We start from the raw sequence: 26,347 nt of genomic DNA on the forward strand, positions 1-26,347 counted from the left end.
TATCTTTTAATGATAATATAATACATTTGAATGATGTCTTCAAAATCAGCATGTTTAGGGACACTTAGGTGGCTCATTCAGTTAAACGACCTACTCTTAATTTCGGCTCAGATCATGATCTCAGGGTCATGAGATTGAGCCTCACATAGGGCTCTGTGCTCAGTGTGGAGTCTGCTTGAGATTTTCTCTCTCCCTCTCCCTCTGCTCCTACGTCCCTACCCCCGCTCGCACTCTCTCTCTTCAAGTAAATAAATGAATACAATCTTTAAAGAAAAATTTTAAAAATCAGCATGTTTATACTGGGAAATATACAAGAAACAATAGAGACCATAAAACAAAGACATGCTTTAACCTCCGCTCCCAATCCTCCTTACTAGTATTAACCACTTTTGTTTGTCTCATGGCTCCTTTCCTTTCACTCTATGTCTATGGTCACAAATATAAAAGACATTTCAAGCATAAAACTACAGAAAATTAAAAAGTGTTTTGCATATTAACATTGCCATTTTACTTCAGATTTAAATAATTTTTCAAATGTGATGGGTGTGGAACTGCATTTCATCATATTTTCATATCCCTTAGGTAGACCGTCCTCTTTTCTGCATCCTTAGTAATCATCACTGTTTCTTCTGTCCTTGGCCAGTTCAAGCTTTCTCTGGTGTTTCTCTGGGATTCTCTTTTCATATTTATTTATATGTGTTATTTTATAGATGTTACTGATAGTTTAACTTTATATTTCATAGGACAGAAGGTTTTAAATACATATATATAATTAAATTTCTCTTTTTCTTAATAAAGTATACATTCTATATGCCAAAAATACAAAACCATTATGCATTTTAACTCAGAAATTTTATAGCATAGCTTGTGTTTACATCTTAAATATGTGTAGGTTTTATTTCTGTGTAACCCTTTTTCCAAAACTATAGAAAATCTTCCCATTATTATTTACTAAATTTTTTTCTAGGTAGAGGCAAAAGGTCATTTTTACCTTAAATTTCTATTTATAGGTCTGGTTCTGGCCTCTGTTCTGTACCATTCCATCTAATTGGTATTAAGGCTCTATGTCTGAAGCCATTTGAATACTAGAGCTTTATTTGTACATTTTATCCTCTCTCAAGCAGATCTGCTTCTTTACTTTTACTTTTCAAAACTGCCTTTGCTATGTATATGCATTTATGCTTCAAGTTAGTTGGTAATTAGGATTTTTATTTAAGTGGCATTGATTTTATAGGTTAATTATTAATTATTGTCACAATAATGAGTCCTCCTATCACAGTCCTCCTAAGGCAGCATATTTCTATCTTTATTACAATCTTCCTTTTAATCTCTCAAAGACATTTAATTATTTAATTTTCACATTTCTTTGTTAACTCATTACTATACATACTACATATTTTTGCTGAAATTGAGAATAAAAACTTTGTTCATCTTCATCTTAAATGGTGCAAGAGCATTTAAATCCATACTCTAATATTATGATGAAAAGACTTTTATCTTAGTTGTCCAGATGTGAGAAGTTGAACTGCCTAGAGTGGATAAAATTATAGGTGAGGAAGACAGCAAAGAGAATTAGAAGGGAAATTCCCCATGACAATATTGGGAAATGGAAGTTCTTCCCACGTGAATGTACTATGTTCACAGGAGGAAGAGGTGGAGAGAGTCTGTCTAGGTGCCTTGGGGACACTTTCCCCAACCCATTTGAGACTCAGTCGAGTGGGAGGACAGAGCAGCAAAATGATAAATGCTTCTCAGAGGTCAGAGAGACTTGAAAAATGGAGATGTCCTGTGTCGCATTTCCCTACAGGATTTTAGAGAGGGGACCAGCTTGTAAGGTGGCCACAACCAACACAGGCAGTCATAACAAATAAAAATATATCAGTGTGGTATATGTAATGCATAGGAGATAGATGATAGAAGGTAGGGGATAAACTAAACCAGTAGTTCCTCTGTTTTTTATAGCTGTTACATTACTTGGAAGAGATCTAGAAGTCCCCCAAATTCCACAAACATGTAACACAGCTGGGAATCTCAATTTCTAAGTGATCCACCATGGGGTTTACAATAAAGTAGTTTCCATATCCTATTATTTCAGGGATCAAAAGGATCTTAAAACAAAGCCTGAAGGCTACATAAATGAAGAAAAGAACTGGTTGGAGGGTATAGCTGAAATTCTGTATCCTGGCAACAAAGGGAAACATCAAAGTACAATGACACCAAGAGAACAGACCATAAATTTTACCAGCCTCAAATCTTGTTGGATGTGAGGGTCCAGCCCTGGACCCATGGTGAAACATCTTGATGTGGAGGTAGAAAGCACCGGTGAAATAACAGAGATTAAAGTCGCCTTCCACTCATTTCTCCTCATTGCCATGAGGGCACTTAAACTCCCTACCGTCAGAGAAAGCATATAACTTAGCATTAAAATGGGGACACTTTTGAGACTAAAAGAAAGGCACAACAGATATTTAAATTATTATATTTTTATCAAATCTATTTATTAACTGATAGGGTTTTTTTAAGATTTTATTTATTTATTTGAGAGAGAGTGAGTGAGATAGAGAAGGAGAGAGAATCTGAAGCAGACGCTAATAGTTCTAAACTGTTTCTTTTCAAAATATACCCTTTCTACCTTTGTGCCTCCTCTCCTTATCCCAAACATGATTTAAGTGCCAGGATGGGAGTATACTTTCTCTCCATCTGTCTTCTGTCTCTTAAAAATAAATAAACAGACAAATAAATAAGCAAACAGACAAATAAAATATATCCTTTCTAAGGAAATATATGCAAATATATTAAGGCAAATCAAAATAACTGGAATCAGCTTTAAAAGTTGCAATTTTGGTACTAAATTTGAAATTGTTAACACTGTCACTTGACCCTTCCATACAGACGATAATTTTTTTAATAAGAAAATATTCTCTATAGTTGAGGTAGCTCAACTCAATTATCAATACTTGGTAATTTCAGAGCTTGATTTTATGTATTTTATATTGATATAGGTAACCATTTCAGCCCATATATTTTTATAGATGTTGTCTTTGTCTTGAATAAGAGTACCTTTTATCAAAAATATGCTTTTAGGACAAAACTCAGTAAAAGTAGTTGTTTCTACTTAAGAATCATTTTAATTCTTTTCGTAATTTAGATGCTGGGAAATATGTCTTCTTAATTCCATTTCCATTTCGATATTAGTTACCCAATTAAAAACAAGCAGTCAGTTATCAAATTACAATAAGTATTGTACATCATTTGAGACCTTTCTGCCTTTATATTGCAGGGATTAATCTCTGTTTAGAAACTTCATTTTTATAATTGATATTTGCTAAAACCTTCAGAATCCAGAATTTTAATGTTCCATTCATAAAATAATTTGATTAAATATTTCCAACTGATTTTGAACAAATGCAACCAAAATTTAGAGAACATATTTACCAGAAGTTCAATACCATTGCAGAACATATAAGTTGATTTACAAAATACTTCTTGAAATGTTTATAATTTTTCAAAAATTTAACTGATAATAAAAGCAGTAAATAGAAGAAGCATGTTGTGCCATAACGAGGTATAATTTTTAATTCAAATCGATGAGCTTTGTCCCACACCAAAAATTATACTTCAGGTACTCTCTTCCAATAAAAAAATTATAAATGTTGGGGTGCCTGTGGCACAGCGGTTAAGCATCTGCCTTCAGCTCAGGGCATGATCCCGGCATTCTGGGATCGAGCCCCACATCAGGCTCTTCTGCTGTGAGCCTGCTTCTTCCTCTCCCACTCCCCCTGCTTGTGTTCCCTCTCTCGCTGGCTGTCTCTATCTCTGTCAAATAAATAAATAAAATCTTTAAAAAAAAGTTATAAATGTTAACAGCTACAGCTTCTCTTTCACTGATAGAGTGTCAGGGTTTATGCATGTAAAATAAATCATATGGCACCCGGGTGCCTCAGGCGGTTAAGCATTAGACTCTTGTTTTAAGCTCAGGTCATGATCCCTGGGTTGTGAAATCAAGCCCTGCCTCAGGCTCCATGCTGGGTGTGGGGTATACTTACTTAAGATTCCCTCTCTCCCTCTCCTTCTGCCCCTCCCCTTGCTGCCCTCTCATTCCTTCTCTAAAAGAAAATAAAAATAAAAAAATAAAATGAAATAAATCATATATGCATCATAAATAATTCCAAGTACACTGCAGCTCCACAGATTTTTTTAATTTTTTTTTTTTAAGTTATGCTGTGCTCAGCAGAAGTGTAGCTCCCATCTGTCACCATACAACACTATTACAATACCATTGACTGTATTCCCTGTGCTGTACTTTCATCCCCATGACTTACTGGGCTTTTTTACAACAATGATGAATTCCAACAAATATTTTATTAAGATCTATCACAAGCAAATGACATTTATCCTCAATGTTGAACTTTTTAAATGAATGTAAGAGAATCTTCACAATAGAATTTATGATGACATTACATAGTTCATTTTCAACAAATGTAATTCCAAAAGCTTTACTTTGATTACAGAATTAGATTTAAAAATTAATTTAAAATTAATTTAACCAATTTTCTCTTTAAAGCAGGAAATGATACTGAAGCAAGCCTAACGTCGTTTAATTGCTTGCAGATTTCCTGTCATGCACTTTTCCAAGAAAAAATGAAATTAAAAAAGAGTGAAATTAATTCAGAAAAATAATGATTTGATTTAAATAAAAACTCATTCTTTATAGAGTAATGTGTACATGTTGCCACTACAAATGCACGTATCAAATGACTATCTTTGGGCAGTATTCTTAAAAAGACTGCAACTTTTGAAATCGATGTTGATGTGTTTTTAGCTCTGTGTGTGTTGTGGCTTTTATGTGGACGGAGCTCTTGGGAACGTTAAATATAAACAATGTCTCATTTAAGTTGCACATTCATCATCAGCTTTCTTGTAAAATGGAAATTTGGTGCTTAATTTTTCAATAAATATTGAACTTTCACTTCTTTTAGCCCATTGTTGCTAGAAGGATTTATTGCCAGATCTTGGAGTGTTGCCAAATAATAAAATAAATGTTTGTCGGTTTCAAAGGATTCAGACTGCTTTCTATATGGTCCATAGCAGCACTCCTCTGTTTTCACTTACAAGTAACTTACAATTTTCCATGACACTTGGGTACTTTAACTGACACTTCACAGATGTCACAGGTTTGTATACCACGTGGACAGCGGGGGAGAAAAGTTGAACACTTCTGCCACTACCCAGATCTAGGAGTCAGCTGCCTCTGAAAGGGTGATGCTAGTTTCTTTGTTACTGAAAGGGTCAGGTAAAGATAGATGGACCATTCCTGATGTTTGGTGTTGTATAGATTTAACGTAATATTAAGATAGTAAAATAGTCTCATACTTTTATGCCATGGGAGAAATATAGAAGTAAAATTGACAGACCTATCGAACAAAAATGATGTATTTTAAAACAGTGCTTAATAGTACCTCATGTAAAAATGAAAAATCTAGAACAAGTGTCAAGCCAGAGAGGATATGAGGAAAAAACAAGTAACGTGGTGCTGTCTTGGCAAACCAAGATGTGTAATTTTAATATCATCTATAGATAGGTGACTCTCAAAACTTTATCTTCAATCTTGACCTTACTTTTAATATATAGGTGTGATTTCAAGTATTTTCAACATGTAAGTCGATGTTCAGATTTATGGCCATCCACACCTGCTTCTCCTGCTGGCATCTTAAGCTCAAGGTACCCCAACATAAGCTCATCATATGTGAACGCACACACACCTTCCCCTTCCTCCTTCTCTATTTCTAATTCAAATATTCAAACAGCCTGCTATATGCCATGTAATATTTTAGGTACTGAAAAATATGCCAGTGACGAAAACGGAATAATCTCAGCTTTTATGAAGTCCTAGGAGTCTAGGTTAAAAAATACCTCAAAACTTGGTGAATATATACAACGTCAAATAAAGATAAGTTCTATGGGAAAAGTGAATAGAAAAAATAAATGCTGACTGATTGGACAAAAGGCATTTTATAAGACAGTCAGAGAAGGCTACCTTATTGACATGAGATATCAGCTAAAGCCTGTGGCATAGCTACCTGTCAGTGACTTAGACTGGAAACTTTGAAGTTGCCTCAACTTCTTATTTTTCCTTAAATATATATTTAATTAATCCCCAATTTTGACAAAATGAGTGACCAAAATATTACCTCTGACTTATATTCCTTTTGGACCATTGGAAAAGAATGAGAGCTTTTTTTCTTGCCATCTCAAGAATGGAAATGACCTTTTTTAAAAATTTAATGACCTGTACTGTGATAAGAACACTTAGCATGATACCTACCCTAAAATTTTTTTAAAGATTTATTTATTTATTTATTTATTTATTTTAGACAGAGAGAGAGCACACACAAGCAGGGGGAGGGGCAGAGAGAAAGAATCTCAAACAGACTCCCCACTGAGTTGACTTGGGGCTCGATCTTACCACCCCAAAATCATGACCCAAGCAGAAACCAAGCCAACTGAGCCACCCAGGCACCCATACCCTCTTAAATTTTTAAGTATACAGTATATTATTGTTGACCGTGGGTACAATGTTGTACAGCAGATTGCTAGAACTTACGTTGTTTGACTAAAACTTCATGCCTGTGGATTAGTAATTCTCATTTTCCCTTCTCCCCAGCTCCTGACAGCTGTTATTCTACTCTTTGATTCTATTGATTTGACTATTTTATAGATCTTAAATAAGTGAAATCATGCAGTATTTGTTGTTCTGTGACTAGCTTATTTCACTTAGCATAATGTCCTCAAGATTTATCCATGTTGTAGCAAAAATTAAAAGTAGGACTACCAAATGATCCAGTAATCCTGCTTCTAGATATTTTTCCAAAAGAATTAAAATCAGGATCTCAAAAATAATATTAGCACTACTATGTTTATTGCAGTACTAGTCACAAAACCAAAATGTAGAAACAATCTAAATATCCACGGACAGATGAATGGATAAAGAAAATGTGGTATAGACATACAATGGAATACTACTCAGCCTTTAAAAAAAATTCTGCAATATGCAAAACACTTTAGTTTTGAGGTGGTAGTTTCTTAAAGGTTAGTTGCATTGTGAAATTGGAAACCATATCAACACATTCTTCATACTCTTGTAAATTAAAATTCATTTGTCTATCTTGCACTTTGAATGGATATTTTGCCTATCATAATTTTCAACATCATGCTTCGGTCATTTGGAAAATGTTACTTTGAAGAGTTATTCAGATCTTCTAAACACTGATACATGTCATTGTAAAATATTGAAAGGTCACTTTTGTTAATATCACCATTAAGCTCATCAAAAAATCATTACATATTGGGCAAACTATTTTTTTTCAAAATTCTATTTTGACTTGAAAGTTCAAAATCTATCACTGATGACAAATACTCTCAGTTGCTTCCCTCAATATGCTAGGCTCATTTCTTTTCCTTTTGAGAAAATGGTCTGCCATATGTAATAATTATAATTTACCAGTCTTTTTTTTTTCAAGTAAAAACAGTGTTTCACAAAAAAACCAAAATGGATTTAACTTGCAAATCAATCACCCCAGTTCTCTTCCTTAAAAGAATCATAATACAGAATGCAGGGGAAGTACTTTATATGTACCTTTTAACACAGAGGATATTAAAAGGATATTTATATAAGGTCAAAATTTAATAAAATTATAATCATTACTGCTTCATCAAGGATCATGGACATTCTTTAAAATTGGCATTGTTATTCCTGCACTGTAAGATATGGTGGTAAAGAAAACAATAACCGCCAACACAGTTTGTGGCCACTGTCTGCAATTATGCTAAGGCACTTGAAGTTTTACCCCCTCCCCCCATTGTTTTTTAACCATCTGGGTGAATGTCAACATGATGAAAAAGGCATATGTCTTATTATGATTATGAAAGTAGTTTGCACCTTGCAAATCTCATGAATGGATCTCGCCACTGTCTCTAGAGCAGAATCTTTGTCATGTCACTTCCCTGCTCAAAGGATTCCAATTGTTCATCATTGCCCACAGGGAATTTTGGAAAAATCAAAGGTTTCAACCTGGAATTTAAAGTTCACACCATCTTAGCTTAATTTAGCTTTTCATTCCCTATGTTCCTTCATGCACGCTGGTTCTAGACAAATGAAGCTCTTTCTACTCCTATTGTAAACCCGGGGACATTGTAGTTTCTTTCCACTAATTACACTGGTCTCTTTGCCTGAGTACCTCATCTTTTCTCACACTCTTTATATGAAGCCGCTGTCTTGCTTCAAGGTCTAATTCAAATGAGGCCTAAGTGGGTATCATACATCCTTCTTCTGAATGCCAATAGCACTTTGTGCCTCTCTCATGCTACCTATTTTCTACCCTGGAATGACACTTCTCGGGCCTTGCACCTAGCAAGGTGACTTACAGACAGTTGGTACCAAATAAATACTTGAAGAAACAAATGCTTGTTTGCATTGACTTACTTGTTTACATGTTTTCCTGCAGTTACCATATGAGATTGTTGGCTGAAATTAAGGTTGATGTCTTTGTTCCCTGAATAAAGTATTTCTTGTTGTGAAACTGATTATTGTACAAGGCAGTTCAACTCACCATCTTGATCTCATTAGCCAATCTGTTCTCCTTCACATCTTCAGACTTGTATAAAGATCTGCCAACCGAAAGCATCAGGATGTTAAAACACTTTGAGCTGTGTAAAAGAGTATTGAGTTTTTTCAGTTACATTTGAAGGTTTCCTGAGACAAAATTACCATTTAGTTATTTTTGTTGACGGTCCAAGTAAATTACTCAGAACAAAGGAATGACCCCCTACACATGCCATCTTATTATCTTCTTCCTGGTTTCAAACAACTATTCTAGGGACCATAAGGAAGTAGCATAATTTGATTAGGAGTTTCCCATACCTAAATCACTCAGTGTGCACAATTATTTAGCACAAGGAAGCTAAACATACTGCCTATAACTGGCATTAGAGACTAAAGCTTGTCTTTGAGGGAATCTCAGAGAGCTAGTTTCTTTTCACAGAAGACTCTAAAAAACCTTAGAATATAAAAACAAAATGAAATTTCTCTCTTGGTCTGTCTAAATTGGGATGAAATTTCACATATCTTGTCTTCCCTACACATTGCTCTGTCCAGTCAAATCTGTTCCACGCCGGCTGTTTCTAGACACTAAACAGCGTCTTTCTTACTACCAGTTTGCCTCCAGGATAACCTGCGTGGGACAATTTCCCTTGCTTGCTGCTTCATGAATCGAAAGCTTCTGCTTCTTAATCTGCCCACTTGACTTAGTTCAAAAGCCAGAGCCTGTGTCCTCTCTCTCTCTGCCTCCATGGTAGTTGTACATGGTAACAATAGTCTTCCCTCAGGTTCCATTCACTTTGATTCCCCCTCTAGCTGCAGATTTAAGGTGTGCATTTCAATAGCTTTCCATTTAGAGGAGGAAAAAAAGATAAAATCCTGCTTTTCTTAGATATCTTTCCTATATAAATATGAATTTTCCATTTACTAAAGGGTGCTGACGTCTTATTACTAAATATGATAGCTAATCCTATCCTGAATTCACTGATAGTATATGCAAGAATTTCCTCCTCCACAAACTGTTCCACATGGATTTTTCTTTGTACTCCGATTTTTCTCTGAATAGCTGACATCTCTATTTAAAATATCATTTTGTTCATTTTGGGATTTGGAACATTGAAGCAGATGCCATAAACTAAAATAGTTAATGATGAAATCAAGAAAGATAAAAGCCTCAATACTTTCCCCCACAGATAATGTAGTTCAGGTCTTTTCCTAACCAGTAACAATTTCAGTTTTTGTTGAAAGAGCTCTGAATAATTCGAGAGAAGGTGGGATATCTAATGGAGTGGAACCAAAATGAGTTGTTGGACTAATCCAGGGTCTGCCCACTCCATGGAAAGAACATATATGCACGTGCTCTGAAGTTTCTATATGCCTTGTTATGCTTTCTGTTAACCTACTACATTTTCTTACATTATTTGATGAGTATTCTATGTGAATAGACTTCAGTAGACTTTGGTGAGATGGAATCGTGCAATGCATAACTCAATTTGTTGAGTTAAGATGACACTGGTCATCCCAACCCATGTGAAATGTACAAGCTTTTGTAAAAATTTTGGTTTATTTGAATGCCCTTTTATGCTATAAATATTTTTATTATATTTTGCCTAGTTGGGTACACAATGAATGATCTCATTTTTGAATGGCAAGATGAGGCACCTGTACAAGTGGCCGAAGGACTCACTTTGCCCCAGTTTCTGCTGAAAGAAGAGAAAGATTTACGATACTGCACTAAACATTACAATACAGGTAGGGGTCGAGCATTCTTTATTACACTTGTGACTTCTGGTTTTATGATATTCAGTGTTTCTTAATTATAGTGGTAGGTTAATTATTTTAACTATTTATAGCTTAGTGTTTTTCATAGTCATAGAGCAGAAAACGAATGCATATGAAATTTACAAATGCTTGGACTCAATGCATATTGTTATATAATTGATTCGTATAGGATCAAAGAAATGCTTGCTATTCAATTATATCTTTTTTTTTTTTTTGGCAAAAGCCCATAGTTACGTAATAATGATGCCTCCAAAAAAGTTCCTTTAATTTCTATAGAACAATAATTTTTAGCTCTTCTTGGGCAATATACATTGTGTTTGATAACAAAATGAAAGAAATTGCGCTTTTTTTTAATTTTTTTTTATTTTTTAGGGCTTCATTTGCCTAAACTTGTCTTTGGCTACAATTTCATGCATTTCAAGTTATTGTTACTTAAGTACCTATTACTCACACCGACACAGTACCCTTTCGCCTTTGAGGATAGATATAAGATTATTGTTGTCGAAGACTGATAGACTTAATGTGATATTTGCACATTCATGAGATCTGTTCATTTCTCTCAACCAGCACAGCTATTCTCATAATATCTATTCTCGCTGCCTAATCCATTCCTACAAATTCTGTTAAACCACCCACAAATGAGTCATCACTTCAATGTGGTTAGTCCACCGCCTCCCACTAGCATCAACTGCTGCTCTTATTATTTCCTTACAGTAACTATGATTCCTCTTTGGCTCATCATTTTCCAGGACTCTGACCTGACCTTTCACTATACAAGGTCTTTAATCTCTTTTATCTCTTTAATCAATTCACAATATCTGGTGAAAAAGCCACTGCCATTTTCTTAACCCAGCAGTGAGGTTGATATTTAATTTGATGGGAGTTCAAGGTTAACATCTCAACACAAAGATAAAGGGCAGACAAGTCAATACCAGTGTCCTTGCTCAACTCTCTAGGGGCAGTTACAATGACAAGCAAATTTTAGAGAGACACTAAGAGGGCTCTAGAGGTGGTTTAAGCTGGCGGATTAGTTTCCTAGGGCCACTATAACAAAGAACCACAGACTTGGTGGTATCCCTTGCCCATCTCCCCGAGACCCTCTTCTCCCTCATCCCCTTATTTTGTAATTCGGCCACAGTGGTTTGTTTTCTTACATATGCCACATGGATTCCTGCTTCGGGGCCTTTGTACTTGCTCTTCTTTCTGTACATACCCTCCTCCTCCTCCTTCTTCTTCTTCTTTTGCTATTAAAATTTTATTTTATTTTATTATTTATTCATTTATTTATGTTCAGTTAGGCACCGTATAGTACACCATTAGTTGTTGATGTAGTGTTCAACAGTTCATTAGTTGCGTGCAACACCCAGTGCTCATCATGACACGTCCCCTCCTTAATGCCCATCACCCGGTTACACCGCCTTCCCCCCACCCCTTCCCTCCATACATACTTCTATACATATATACTCTTGCCCCAAATTATCGCAAACCGAATACTCTCACATACGTCAGGACTACTCAGATACCAGTCCTCAAATCATCTCTGTAACAAGTATATGTTAAACATCCACATCCCACTTTCCACTTACAGCTTTCACTGTCTAAAATTTTATCTCTCATTTATAGGCTTACTTACATATTGTTTGTTTCCCTTATTCCCAAAAGTTTTTAAGTCAACGATTATAGACATTCTTTCTATTTTTATGTTTTCTGGACACTGCTGGAGTACGTGGGTGCTCAATACATATTTGTTGAGTAAAATAATAAATAAAAAGTGGATTTGAACCCCCAATTTGTCTGTACATGTGAGAATATTACAACCTGCCCTCTGGAGGAGCAGATTTTCTCTAAATAGGAAACTTTTCCTTCAGATCTATATCAAAAGAAGGCTTTTTTGTCTTCCAGTTTTATTGAGGTGTATAATTAACATAAAATAAACAGTGTACAATGGGATGATTTAATATACATATACACTGTGAAAGGATTCCCCCCAAGTTAGTTAACACATCCATAACCTCACTTATTTACCCTTTTGTTTGTGAGAGAATATTTACGTTCTACTCTCTTAGCAAATCTCAATTATACAGTACAATGGTATCAACTACAGCCACCATGTTATATTAGATCCTCAGACCTTGTTCATCTTGTAACTAAAGACTTTTTTAAAACAACTCTATTGATATTTAATTTAGGTACTATAAAATTCACTTGTTTAAGGGATACAGCTCAATGATTTTCAGTGTATTTACAGAGGTGTGCAACCACCAGCATAATCTTGAAATATTTTATCACCTGAAAAAAAAAATAAACCTTATATCCATCAGCAGTCCTCCCTATCCAGCAGCTCCTGGTAATTACTAATCAACTTCCGGTTTCTCTAGCTTTGTATTTTCGGGATGTTTTCTATAAATGGAATCTTATGTGGTCTCTTCTTTTAATTAGAAGAATTTTTTGAGATTCATCCTTCTGGTAGCATATCTCAATACTTCATTCCTTTTTATTGCCAAGTAGTATTCAATTGTATGGATATACCTCATTTTGTTTATTCATTCACCAGATGCTAGACATTTAGGGTATTTCCAACTTTGGATCACTTATGAACACTCACATACAAGTTTTGGGATGGATACATGTTATATCTCTTCGGTGTAGAATTAGAAGTAGAAAGCTGGATCATATGGTAAATCTATGCCGCCAAATTGTTTTTCAAAATATTGACACCCTTTACGATTCTTCCAACAATGAATGAGGATTCCGGTTTCTCCACATCCTAACCATAACTTATTATCCGTCTTCTTTATAATAGCCATTTTAGTGAGTGAAGTACTATCTCATTGTGGTTTTGATTTGCATTTCCCTAATGAGTAATGATGAGCATCTTTTCATGTGCTTATTGATATTTGCATATCTTCTTTGGAAAAAGATGTTTATTCAATTCCCTTGCCCATTTTCTAAGTCAGTTATTTCTCTTTTTATTATTGATTTACATATACTTTTCCCCAGTTGGTATGTTGTCTTTTCACTTTCTTAATGATGTCATTTGAAGCACAAAACTTTTAATTTTGGGGAAACCAAATTTATCACTTTTTTTTTTCTTTTATTACTTGGGATTTTGGTATTGTATTTAAAAAAAATTGTTGCCTACCTTAAGGTCATAAAGATTTACTCCTACGCCGTCTAAGAATTTTGTAGATTTAGCAATTTACATATAGGTGTATGATCCATTTTGAATACTAAGAGATGGGGTGGAAGTTAATTCTTTTGCATGTGAATACAAAGTTCTCCCTGTACCATCTGTTGAGGAGACCATTATCTCCCTATAAAATAGCTGTAGTCTTTTGTTGAAAATCAATTGACCATAAATGATTATTTCTGGACTTCCAATTCTATTCCATTGATCTGCATATCTATACTTATAACATTATCATATTTTGGTGTTATTGTAGATTTGTAGCAAGTCTTGAAACGCGGAAATTTTTTTCTTTTTGCCTGAGGGCTATATTGGTTATTCTAGGTCTCTTCCATTTCCATAATAATTTCAGGATCAGCTTGTACATTTCTGCATAAAAGCCAGTAGAAATTTTGATAGAGATCACAATGAATTTGTAGAACAATATGGGAAGTTTGCCATATTTAGTCTTCTAATTAATGACTACAGAATGATTTTCCATTTGTTCCAATTTTTTAATTTTGTTCAGCTGTGTTTTGTATTTTTTAGTGTAGAAATCTTACATTTCTTTTGTTAAATTTATTTATAAGTATTTTATTTTATTTGGTTCTATTGTAAATGGAATTGTTGGTTCTATTGTAAATGGAATTGTTTGTTCCATTTAATTTTTTGATTGTTTATCACTAGTGTATAGAAACACTATAGTTTGTCTAGTTTGTTATGAAAGACTGTTGGATTTTTGACAATTTTACTTTTATTGAGATGATTGTATAGTTTTTGACTTTGTTTTATTTATATAATGTATTACATTGACTTGGGAGGTTAAGCCAAACTTGCTTGCATTCCATGATAAATTCTGGTTGGTTCTGATGTATAGCTTTTTCCATATGTTGCCGGATTCAGTTTGCTAGTATTTTTCTGGTGTTTTTAGATTATATTCATCAGAGACATTATCTGTATACTTTTTTTTCCCTGTGATGTTTTTGTCGGTGTTACTATCAGGGTAATATTGAACTCATTGAATGAGTTAGGAATTACTCTTGTTGTCGAGTTCTTGGAAGATTTTATGAAGAAGACTTGTTATTAATTCTTCTTTAGATGTTTAACAGAAGTTTTGTAGCCTTGAGTTTTCCCCTGTGCTAAGCTTTAAAACTACTAATTTAACCTCTTTACTTTTTGTAGGTCTATTCAGATTATCTATATCATCTTGAATGAGTTTCAGTAATACGTGTCATTCTATATATTTGTCCATTTCATCTAAGACATTCCACTTGTTGGTATACAGTTATTCATAATACTTCCATATAATCCTTTAATTTCTCTGAGTAGTAATGTCCCCTCTTTCATACTGATTTTAATAATTTGATCCTCCTTTCTTTTTTGCTTCATCCATCTGAGCCAGGATACCTTTTTCTTAAAGATTTTATTTATTTATTTATTTATTTATTTATTTATCTTAGAGAGAGAAAGAGAAAGAGAGCACACAAGCTGTGGGGTGAGGGGACAGAGAGAGAGAGGGAGAGAATCTCAAGCAGACTCTGCACTGAGCTGGGAGTTGGACTTGGGGCTGGATCTCATGACCCTGAGATCATGACCTGAGGTAAAACTGAGAGTCCGAAGCTTGACCAGCTGAGCCACCTCGGTGTCCCACAGCCAGGATACTTTTATTGCAAATAGCAGACAACCAAAAATAAATAGCTCAGGTGCCATAAAAATAGTCGACCTTGTGCCCATTTTTATATTGGATTATTTTCTTTTTATCAATGAATTGTAATATTCTTTATATTGTCTCTAGGTTTTTTTTTTGAAGGAACATTGAGACTAGAATGCATTATTTTGTACTTTATAACTAGAAAATGAATCAATTAATCAAAATAAATTTTTAGTCACCTAAAAGAAATAACCTTTAAGTCTGAAAAGTAAAATAAATAATTAAATAAATTAAAATAAAGTAAAATGTCAGTCAAAATATAAACATGCTTGAAGAAGCTTCAGTCTTGTTGTACTGGTGTTATCATGTCAGAACTTGTAGAACTTGTTCATTTTTCTCTCTAGAGCCACACATATGCATGTGGTATATATTTATTTATATATATACAATATACCATTATTTTTCCTCCCAGTGATAGTTAATGAAAACACTCATCATAAGGTACAATGAGAATTTTTTTTTGAGAATTACATGAACCTTATAGAATGTACTCCAAGTACCCAAATGGTCAGTGATTATTAGTAATTTCATCACGACATTACTTGGTTAATTTTTTTTATTTTTAAGATTTACGTATTTATTTATTTGACAGAAGGAGAGCACACACACATGCCCATGAGCCAGCTAGAGGGGGAGGTTAGAGCGGGTGTAAGGGCAGAGGGTGAGGCAGTGAGCATCTTAAGCAGACTCCACACTGAGTGCAGAGCCTGATGGGGGGCTTCATCCCAGGACCCTGAGGGCATGACCTGAGTGGAAACCAAGACTTGGACAGTCAACCGACTGCGCCACCCAGGCGTGCAGGGAATGGCCAGCAATCCCTGTACCGATGGATGAAAGATGACTCCAGACTTTGCTGTAAAAGGGAGGAGAAGGCAAGGGGGTCAATGGTCAGAGATGAAGACCCTTTGCTCTTCTTTGCTCCCGCCTTTATTGGTCCTTCAGGATAATCCTGAATCTTTATCACTGTTTCTCAAGCACGTGATGTGTGACAAGGGATCTTACTGGAACTAGGAGGATCTGTTTATGGGAAAGACATGATATGCTAATCTGCTACGTTAATCTGTGTCTTCTACGAGTTCTGCCAAACATAGCCCAGGAACAATGCATACATCTCTTAGGGCGGCTGTTGTGGGTAAGAAAACTCTGGGGAAGGCAACTCCTCAAGGCATTCCTAGGGCAGAGTGGTCACACAGGCCTCAGCATTCCAAAGACCTCTGCCCTTCTCCGAAATCTTCCTTGCCCTCAGCAGCCTCCATGTTACATTTATGCAAGCCAGGTATTATGGCTGATTTCACGCTCTACATTAACCCCAACATAGGCACCCTGAGATTACTTGGATAATTTAACAGTGATATCATGAAAATAGTTCAGCTATTCTTGCCCTATTTCATTTCATTATTTAAAAAATTTTCTGGGGCGCCTGGGTGGCACAGCGGTTAAGCGTCTGCCTTCGGCTCAGGGCGTGATCCCGGAGTTATGGGATCGAGCCCCACATCAGGCTCCTCTGCTATGGGCCTGCTTCTTCCTCTCCCACTCCCCCTGCTTGTGTTCCCTCTCTCACTGGCTGTCTCTATCTCTGTCAAATAAATAAATAAAATCTTTAAAAAAATAAAATAAAAAAATAAAAATAATAAAATAAAATAAAAAATTTTCTATTTTAGTAGAATCTTAAAAACCTAAGTATATTCATATATTTCAAGAAATTTTAGGCATTCTGTATGCAGTTGATAAATTGATAAAAGGATCATAGATGTATCTTTGTTTCTGACCCTTAAACACTTAAGAGTGGAATCTAACTTTCTCAGAATTTCTGAAACTTTGTTAGGAATTTTAAGTCCTGGAATATCATCCATCCCTTTATCCAGTGGCTTTGCCCATGAATCATAGTAGCACGTGGCTCAAGCCGCAATCCTGGAAGTTTTGCACTGAAACCTATCTAAAAATACACTAGCAATTTTCCTGGATGTGGTCTTTGGTTCTCTTTCACAATTGGATCAGAGAATGTCACCTAAAAAAAGATCAGCATGTTAATTCACTAACCTTACCCTTTTTAACAGAGTTAGAATAAGGAGAGAATAAAACCAAGAATTTGGTTATTCAGATAAACAACTATTTTAAGAGAGGTAACATGGACATGATAGTAGGGAGTATAACCAGAGGATAAGCAGAGACATCAACAAGATGGTTAATTAAGACATAATTTATTCCTGGGGCGCCTGGGTAGCGCAGTCATTAAGCGTCCGCCTTCGGCTCAGGGCGTGATCCGGGAGTTCTGGGATCGAGTCCCACATCGGGCTCCTCGGCTGGGAGCCTGCTTCTTCCTCTCCCTCTCCCGTGCTGTGTTCCGTCTCTCGCTGGCTGTCTCTCTGTCACATAAATAAATAAAATTTAAAAAAAAGACATAATTTATTCCTCTACTAATTTCTTACCATAACAGAGACACAGGGAATGAGTATACAGAACACATATATCTCAGGTTTTTTCAGTAAGTGTGTTTTTAAATTATGTTCAAATTTATTGATGGGGAGTAACATGTTTTGCTCTTTTTTTTGCATTAATAGTTTCCAAATTATCAATATATATTAACTTACTTTAATTACGTTTAAGGAACTATTCATCTTCAATTGAATTTGTCCCTTAGCACTTACTTTAAAGTAAATGTAAAGGCCTCTGGAACAAATATCACCTGGCTCTCAATAAGTACTAAAAAGTACCAGACAGACTCAATGAGGAAGGAAGGTCTTTCTATATTAGATACACATTTCTCCTGTCAATCTCAGAAACAATAGCTGGAATCAAGTGAAATGATAGATCGTTGAGTACTTTCAAAGTATGAAATGCTAACCAAATGTGAAGTAATAAGATGACATACTATTTCCTGGAAAGTGTACTCTCATGTTGCTTCCAGATGCTAGCAGAAAACTAAGAAAAATATTTTTCAGAAAGCAATTTGCCTATACGATTTAGGCTCCCTTTTCATTATAATGGAAAATGTTAGGACAAAATATGGAAAAAGAATGTGACATTTGATGTCCTCACAAAGACTATTTTTACCAACTGCTGCATTTATTTTACAATCAACTAGGAAAATTTACGTGTATAGAAGTGCGATTCCATCTTGAACGGCAAATGGGATACTACCTGATCCAGATGTACATTCCCAGTCTCCTGATCGTTATTCTATCCTGGGTTTCATTCTGGATCAATATGGATGCTGCGCCAGCCAGGGTAGCCTTGGGAATAACTACCGTGCTGACTATGACCACGCAGAGCTCAGGATCACGAGCTTCCTTACCAAAGGTGAGTGCACTAAATACCATATACCTACTTTTGCACAAGTATTTGTAGACATATAATATTTTACGTAGAAAATTCACATATATATAATTATCAACTTTTGTCATATTGTATGGATGTGCTATAGTAATGTACTCACTATTAGGACTAACACAATAATGAACCCTTATATGATGAAGGTTATATTCGTGACTATGTGCGTGTGTATAGTTTTACATATATTTTGCATTTTTTCCTTAGTATAAATTCTTAGAACTGGAATCACTGCACTGATGGCTGTATGTATCGATATGTATTGCCAAATGCCCTCCAGAAAAATGCATAGCAGCTACACTCCCACAAGTATTGTATGAGGGTATCCGGAGTGCTGTCAATAGCACTTATTATTTTTGTGGGTTTTTTTTTCTTTCCCTTTTGGCTTTTACATTGCCATAGGCCAATAAAAAGGAAAGGTTATCTAATATCATGATTTTAGTCCATGCTGAGCTGCCGGAATTAAAGTAAACCGTTCTCTTCTATGAGGTTTGTAAAAAACATAATATTTCTTTTTACAACATATGCCGAAATAAAACATAGGAAGCTTTTTTAATCCATTTAGCAAATAGCAATAGAAAATTATTTTCCTCTCCTAAATGACTTCTAAGAAAAATTTCGACTATCTAAATTGAGTAATCCTGTCTGGCTTCCAACAAGCTTCACTATTATTTTCATTACAATGATACAGATGTAGCAAAATTATATCAACTTTTCTTGTGCATTTGATGCTATCTACCTGCAATGCCGAGCAAATTATAAATCTATTGCCGTGGCTTCCTTAAATCTTACCACGAATCACATTGCATGATTCAATTTATTAGATTAAAATACCTAAATAAATAAAAGTTGATGGCAGGACATTTCATCACTAAAAAGTTACTTCAAACAGGAAGAACCTGGTATTTAACAATGCTCACACTGCCTAGGTACAATTTAACGGTTGTCTTGCAAAATAAGGTCTACGTTTATTAATACTTCGTTGAATTTTCAAAGTGATCCATATCAACTCGTGCTTTATAAAATATTGTTCAAGTGAAAATTACAAGACTGCTTATAAGATTAAACTAAGAAGTCTCAATGCTTATTTATATACGTATAAAGGACTCTGAGTAATAGTTGAAGTCCCATAGTCCATTTGTAATGGAAATTGCCAGTTTTCTCATTGATTTTCCTCAAATGTTAAACAAAATGAAAGCTCATTCATTCTGTAAGTTGTCAACCAGAGAAGAGAACAAAATGCTCATTTCAGAAATCTACAGCTCCTATGAGACACAGTATAAAGACATTTGAATACAAACATTAAGGCAGAATCGGGAGAGCATGGAGGTCAGAGTGGAGGAAGCAGAAATAAAGAAAGCAACAAATTAAAAAAAAAAACAGGATGAAGACACAAGTTTTTTTGTTTTTGTTTTTGTTTTTTTTTAAAGGAAAGAAAAGAGATGGCTTCATTTTCTAAAGACATAGGAAAGATTTTTAAAAAATCATTAATTTCACTGTGATCTCAGGGAAGGAATAAATTTTCAACCCTGAGCTCAATCATATACATAAATGCACACAAAACCTCTCCATCTCTTAGATTATAGAGACAATGACCATTGGAAATGTGATAACAGATTATTTCTGACCCACAAAAATAATTGATAAATAAAATGATATTTTAAGAGAAAGTGACCATATCATTTTAGGGTTTGGTTTTTTTTTTTTTTTAAGATTTCTTATTTATTCATTTGAGAGAGAGAGAGACAGGGGGAGCATAAACAGAGGGAGGGGCAGAGGGAAAAGGAGAAGCAGACTCCCTACTGAGCTGACATGGCTCAATCTCAGGACCTGGAAATTGTGACCTGAGCCAAAGGCAAATGCCTAACCATCCGAGCCACCCAGGTGCCCTCCTTTTAGGTTTTGTGATAGTTAGGGAATGGGAGGTTGAGCATATGCAGCTATGTACATTAGAATTCAGGAAGATGGACACTGGAGACCAGGATAAACAAGAATTAATCTATTGGAAAGGATCATTCCGAAAAGTAGAAAATCTCTTGAAAAATGCAATTCTGATTCTGTGATTCGGGGAGGGGGTGGCTAGAAAAGCAAGAGGCGAGGGCCCACACTTGCCTTTAGGTACAGATGGCTAAATCATACACTTTAAGACCTGCTATATTCTCAACCTCACAAAAGAACCCTTGGATGCCTAAAAGTCTTGCCACTGATACATCCACCATTCTATTACTGACAAAATCTAGGAAGTGGGAAAACAAACTTAAATCCAGGAAACCAATCGAGAATTATCAGACAGAAGAGGAAGAAACAATAAATCATTAATTTATTATAATTGCTTAGTATTTTGTCCAGGCTGTGTGCCAATACATCTCCTGTAGGATACAAAGGAGTTTGGAAATCAGTCAAGTAAGACTCGGGGTAGAAAATCTCAAAGGATATACCTTAGCCAGCACCTTGAGAACTATAGAGCTCAGATCCGTCTCTGATATTTCCTGTTGCATTGCCCTCTACAGTATCATAATAAATCAAGCATGTAATGGCCCAAAGCATGAAGATTCTTGTGATTCATCTCTTGGACCATAGAGCTATTTGGTGTTTCTGTGGTGCCTGTATTAGATAACCAGAAAGGGGTGACTATATATTTTATTGCCAGTAATTTTTCAAAGTTGTATAATGTTAGAGACACCCTTTGACACGTGCTTGGAGCAGAATGAGTGAGAAAAAATGGTGATGATCATAGACCATGTCAATGGAGGGTTTTATAAACCTTGATAAAGGTCAGGTTTATTCTGAGTGGATTTTGGAAGGATTTTAATGAGATGAGTAATCATTCAAACTTTTATTTGAAGATCAGATAGAAGGGGTGGATGTGGAAGCATAAAAACTGCCAAGCAAACTCTTGTAGTCTAGAGCAGATGATGGTCTGGCTAGACTGGTTGCAGTAGAGGTGGAGAGAAGGAGATGGATTTAGAAAGAGATGGGCGTTTTAAAGAAAATGCATTTGGAAATGAAATAGGATTTGCCATGAACTTGACCTTGAGGAGTAAGGGAAAGGCAGGAGTCGATGTCAACATTCAGGTAACTGGGCAAGTAGAGGTAATAGTTAATGAGGAAGATTGGGGAAGGTAACTGATCTATGGTTGAACATGTTAACTTTGAGATGTTTATAAGACAGCCACATAGAATTGTCAAAAAGGGGACACTCAGGGGTGACACTCAGGCCTCAGACTTTAGGAAGTAAAACTATAGATGGATAAGGAAGCAGAATAGAGATGATTTTTCTAAGAATGAAAAAAAGAGCCCAGAAAGAAGGGAAAAGAAGATGTATTTGTGGTTGGCTCTACTCCTCCAGTTGGAAATGGATCTGAATATTCAAGATCTTCTCTCTCCTTCCTTTTCCCACAGCCATCTCCTCACCCCCACCACCCCCCACATAGAATAGGGTAAAGTTGAATTAAAAGAAAGACCCACTCACCCTAAAACTTTACTCTCAAACTCTTTGAGATCTCAGCATTCTGTGATTCATTTTTTTATTTTTATTTTTTGCTGCAGAAAAGCAATCCTCCCTGGAGACTTAGGTTTAATTACGGGTGAAAGAGAGGATAGTAATAATCATTTAATTATCTTTGAGTATACATTTGATTTATACTAATACCTAGTTAAAATCTTGGCATTGAGAGAATTATATTTTATATTAAGTATTGAAATGGGTCAGAATATAGAAAATCAGTAGAAGGGATAAAATAAAATTTTAATTTGGAAGCTATGGGTTCTAGCAAGACTCCACACCAGGGAACTCTGGGAAATCTGTTTTACAGAAATATTATATACACTTTACCCTTTCTTTTCTGCTTCCAAAGAGCAGTTATTTCTTATTGGAGACCTACTCCTACCTCTTTTTCATTTTCTTTCATAGGGACCAACTAAGGTTCATCTTTTTACATGTTTTCTGTTTCATATTATCTGCAGAAGTACACAAATATCACCATTTGTCATACCAGAGATCTTTGAACATAACATGTTAAACAGATGTGTGTGCACACCACCCACCCACCCACCCACACACATACAGACATAAGCTTGGCAAAGACCAGAGAATCCCTAGACTCCAAGTTCATTCAAACCTTAGCTCCTCCCCCCCTTGGTAAAATTTATTTATTTATTTATTTATTTATTTATTTGAGAGAGAGAGCAGGGGTGTGCCTGAACCGGGGGACGGGGGGAAGAGGGGGAGAACAGAAGGAGAGGGAGAAGCAGACTCCATGCTAAGCATGGAGCCCAATATGGGACTCAATCTCAAGACCCTGAGATCATGACCTGAGCCGAAACTAAGAGTCAGGCACTTAACCAACTGAGCCACCCAGGTGCCCCCAAACTCTAGCTCTTAACACAATAGAGTCTTGTGGCCCAGGATTGTTTCAGTATAGTTAGGTTGCAATTATTCCATATAACAAATAACCCCAGGTCTCAATGGTTTACCACATTTATTTTTGCTCACTGGCCTGTGAGTTGCCTGAGACTCTTCCGGGTTTGTCTGAGATTGGCTGACTTGGGTGGGCTTAGATCTAGGCTGTGAAGTAGGCTCATTCTGCTCTCTGTCTCTTCCACTGTGGGACTGTAGGTACGATGGCATGCTCTTTTCATGGAGGAGCGCAGGAAAACAGGAAGGCAAGCAGAAGCATGCAGTGCTTTTGCTCAGAGTTGGCACACAGTCGCTTCAGTTATTTTGTAAGTCTTTCCAAGTCTCACAGCCAAACCCGAAGTCAAGGGGGTGGGGGAATGTACTCCACCCGCAGGGTAGCTTTGGAGTGGAAAGTAGAAATAAACGACTGTCAACAAATAATTTTATCTATCTCAGAGACAATGATTTGTTAAAACTTTCTGTCTCTGTTCCTAGACTGACTCTGCCATGTTAGTAAATACTCAAGAAAACAGAAGGAGAGGGGTTCCTGGGTGGCTTAGATGGTTAAGCATCTGCCTTCAGCTCAGGTCATGATCTCCAGGTCCCGGGATTGAGTCCCACATAGGGCTCCCAGCTCAGCAGGGAGTCTGCTTCTCCCTTTCCCTCTCTCTCTCCCCTGCTTGTGCTCTGTCTCTCTCTCTCAAATGAACAGATAAAATCTTAAAAAAAATAGAAAGAATAAAAGAAAAGAAAAGAAAAGAAAAGAAAGGAAAAAAGAAAAGAAAACAGAGGGAGAAAAACAGATGGAGAGAGGAAAGAGGGAGGGATTCCTGGAAAGTTCTATGTGAATTTCTCCCACTCTGCCCCCACCACTATAGCCATCTCATTTGGAGCAGAGATACTAAATGTTAGAAAATAAGAAACAGTTGAAATTTCAAATGTGGATAATCAATTAAATATTTCACAGAAGCTCAGAAGCCTGTAGCCTATGAAAATCTCAAATTCTGCACCAAAAGCTGTATATCTTGAATAATTTCTTTTAACTTTTTTCCCCATTCAGTTTTCTGTGAAACCCATCAGCAGATTTTTGAGAGAACAAAATATATTTTACATATTTCTATCCTCCGAACCTAAATCAGTACGTGATATGTGTCTACTGAGTAAATATCATGCAGATATTTAAGGACAAGAGCTTTTAAACATTTACTTAGTACTTAGTCCAAACTTGAAAAACAAGAACGTCTGTCATTTTTTTCATGTCTTTCTAAGAGAATATAAAAGTTCAATTGAGTTACTCTTGTATAGAACCGTATTTTTCCCCTGAGAATCACCAGATTAATGAAAAAAAATTAAATGTTGTATGTATCTACCTTACAGTATAATGAAAATATTGTTTTTCGAAGACATAACAAAGATAGCTTTTATGTTAAGTTTTTACTCTTCCTAAAGACACCAGTTATAGAAGTGATTACAAATGTTAGAAAATATCAATTGAACTATTACTTTTTTATTGGGCTACCATGGTTGTGTGGGCACACGAAGATCTATATGTGAGATTACCCTGAAAAGACAGGGGTGTGAAGAAAACTGGAAGATCTACACTCACCATTGTGTTATCTAATTAGTTCTCATTCTCAACAAACAAACGAACAAACAAAACACCCCTGCAGTTTTAAAGGAGAGTAAGCTGTAAAGGTCAGCAGTAATATAAATGATGGAGAGCGGGCTGCATAGTAATCCTATTGAATACCAGTAACTATTCTTGTCAGTAATGTTTTGGTCCTCACCATTTAAAGGCAACATTCTAATATTTATTCAAAATAGAGTTAACTAAAATTACTTCAGTTAAGTTCAGTGCAAATACGGTGCAAGTAAGTTCATTTTTAATTTCTTAATGTGAGAATTTTAATAATCCTATTTAACTTACAATACCATATTTGATGTAGCAATATATTTAATTTTTTAAAAAATGTAGTGAACAGGCTAATAATTTGGTTTCATATTAGATTCACTTAGGGAAAAGAGAGAAAAAGAAAAAACTATAGAAAATGAAAGAATTTGGGCGCCTGGGTGGCACAGCGGTTAAGCGTCTGCCTTCGGCTCAGGGCGTAATCCTGGCATTATGGGATCGAGCCCCACATCAGGCTCCTCTGCTATGAGCCTGCCTTTTCCTCTCCCACTCCCCCTGCTTGTGTTCTCTCTCTCGCTGGCTGTCTCTATCTCTGTCGAATAAATAAATAAAATCTTAAAAAAAAAAAAAGAAAATGAAAGAATCACTTATTCATTCCCCTTTTGTTAAAAATCACAGACTATAGTGCATGTGAATGTCAGCCAATTTTATTAGTGTTTTATCTATTATCTATAAACAGATAATTCCTAAACAGAAGGTATGTTCTATAATAAGAAGGGTAAAAATTGGTAGATATCTCTGGTTCTACCTTTAATGTTGGAACCTCATTTACTAGGCTTACTAGATCTCACTAAGCTGAAAATTAACAGCTAATCAAGCATGTCCTTTGTAGGTGACATCGAGGCAGAGTCACTGCATAAATTCTTAAATCTGATGGCACAATTAGGAAAAAGCATATAATTAAATCACAGTTAAAATTAAAAAATGTGATATAATACAATGGCTTTGGCATCAAACTAAATTTAAAAACAAAACACGCATATGCCACTTTGAGACAATTTCACCTCAATAATGTCTGAAACTCCCTTTACTGCATTCACATAGATCCTGGAATCACACCAGGAACCCTCCTGACAGATAAAAATGGATATAAAACTCCCCCTCCCCCATGGAATAAAGAACTGGGTCCCAACATCAGTGTTGTTAAGCAACTAACAAACTTTCTCTGTCATTCTTGTTTGAAGTTGTAAATGAAGGTCTTGACCTCAGACATAAAGGGAATAGGTAAGGTATATGGTCAAAATAAAGATGATGTTATAGAAATACAAAGCCTCCAGTACAAAAAGGCCGAGGAAGAGGGTCACAGGTAGAATTCAACCTTAATGGAGCAGTTAAAAGAGATAATACATTAAGAAATCCTAGTAACTAATAGCAGGCACCTACGAAGCATTTGCAGCGATATCTAGGTTTCATAGTTCCATATAAATGGTAAACATCAGAGCCTTGTCCTGTAGAAGAGACAATGGCAAAACTCCCAGAACTGAAGCGGAAGTCAGAGATAACGAGATGACCTTTCAAAGTCCCTTAGCCTTTTTGGTTGCACTTTTCTTATCCGGTGACTGGAGGGTGAGCCAAGTCCAGTACTTAGGAAAGCTGCAGCTCTGCTCCCTTACAATTTCATCTCTTAAAATAAAAGCTTTTATGTGGAAGATACATATTGTGTTCGAAGCATC

General features: G+C 35.7%; 1 protein-coding gene across 3 annotated transcripts in view; it reads left to right on the top strand.

Annotated features, from left to right (window-relative positions):
• Positions 1 to 26,347, top strand: part of GLRA3 (glycine receptor alpha 3) — a 190,922-nt gene that overhangs the window by 130,842 nt on the left and 33,733 nt on the right. For all 3 annotated transcript variants that reach the window (XM_002922632.3, XM_002922633.3, XM_019803155.2), the window contains exons 6-7: positions 10,211 to 10,348; positions 18,341 to 18,555. In XM_002922632.3, the coding sequence (XP_002922678.2) occupies positions 10,211 to 10,348; positions 18,341 to 18,555 (353 nt within the window). The remainder of the gene's footprint in view (positions 1 to 10,210; positions 10,349 to 18,340; positions 18,556 to 26,347) is intronic.

Source organism: Ailuropoda melanoleuca, chromosome 5, assembly GCF_002007445.2.
Source record: "Ailuropoda melanoleuca isolate Jingjing chromosome 5, ASM200744v2, whole genome shotgun sequence".
NCBI classification, from domain to species: Eukaryota; Metazoa; Chordata; class Mammalia; order Carnivora; family Ursidae; genus Ailuropoda; species Ailuropoda melanoleuca.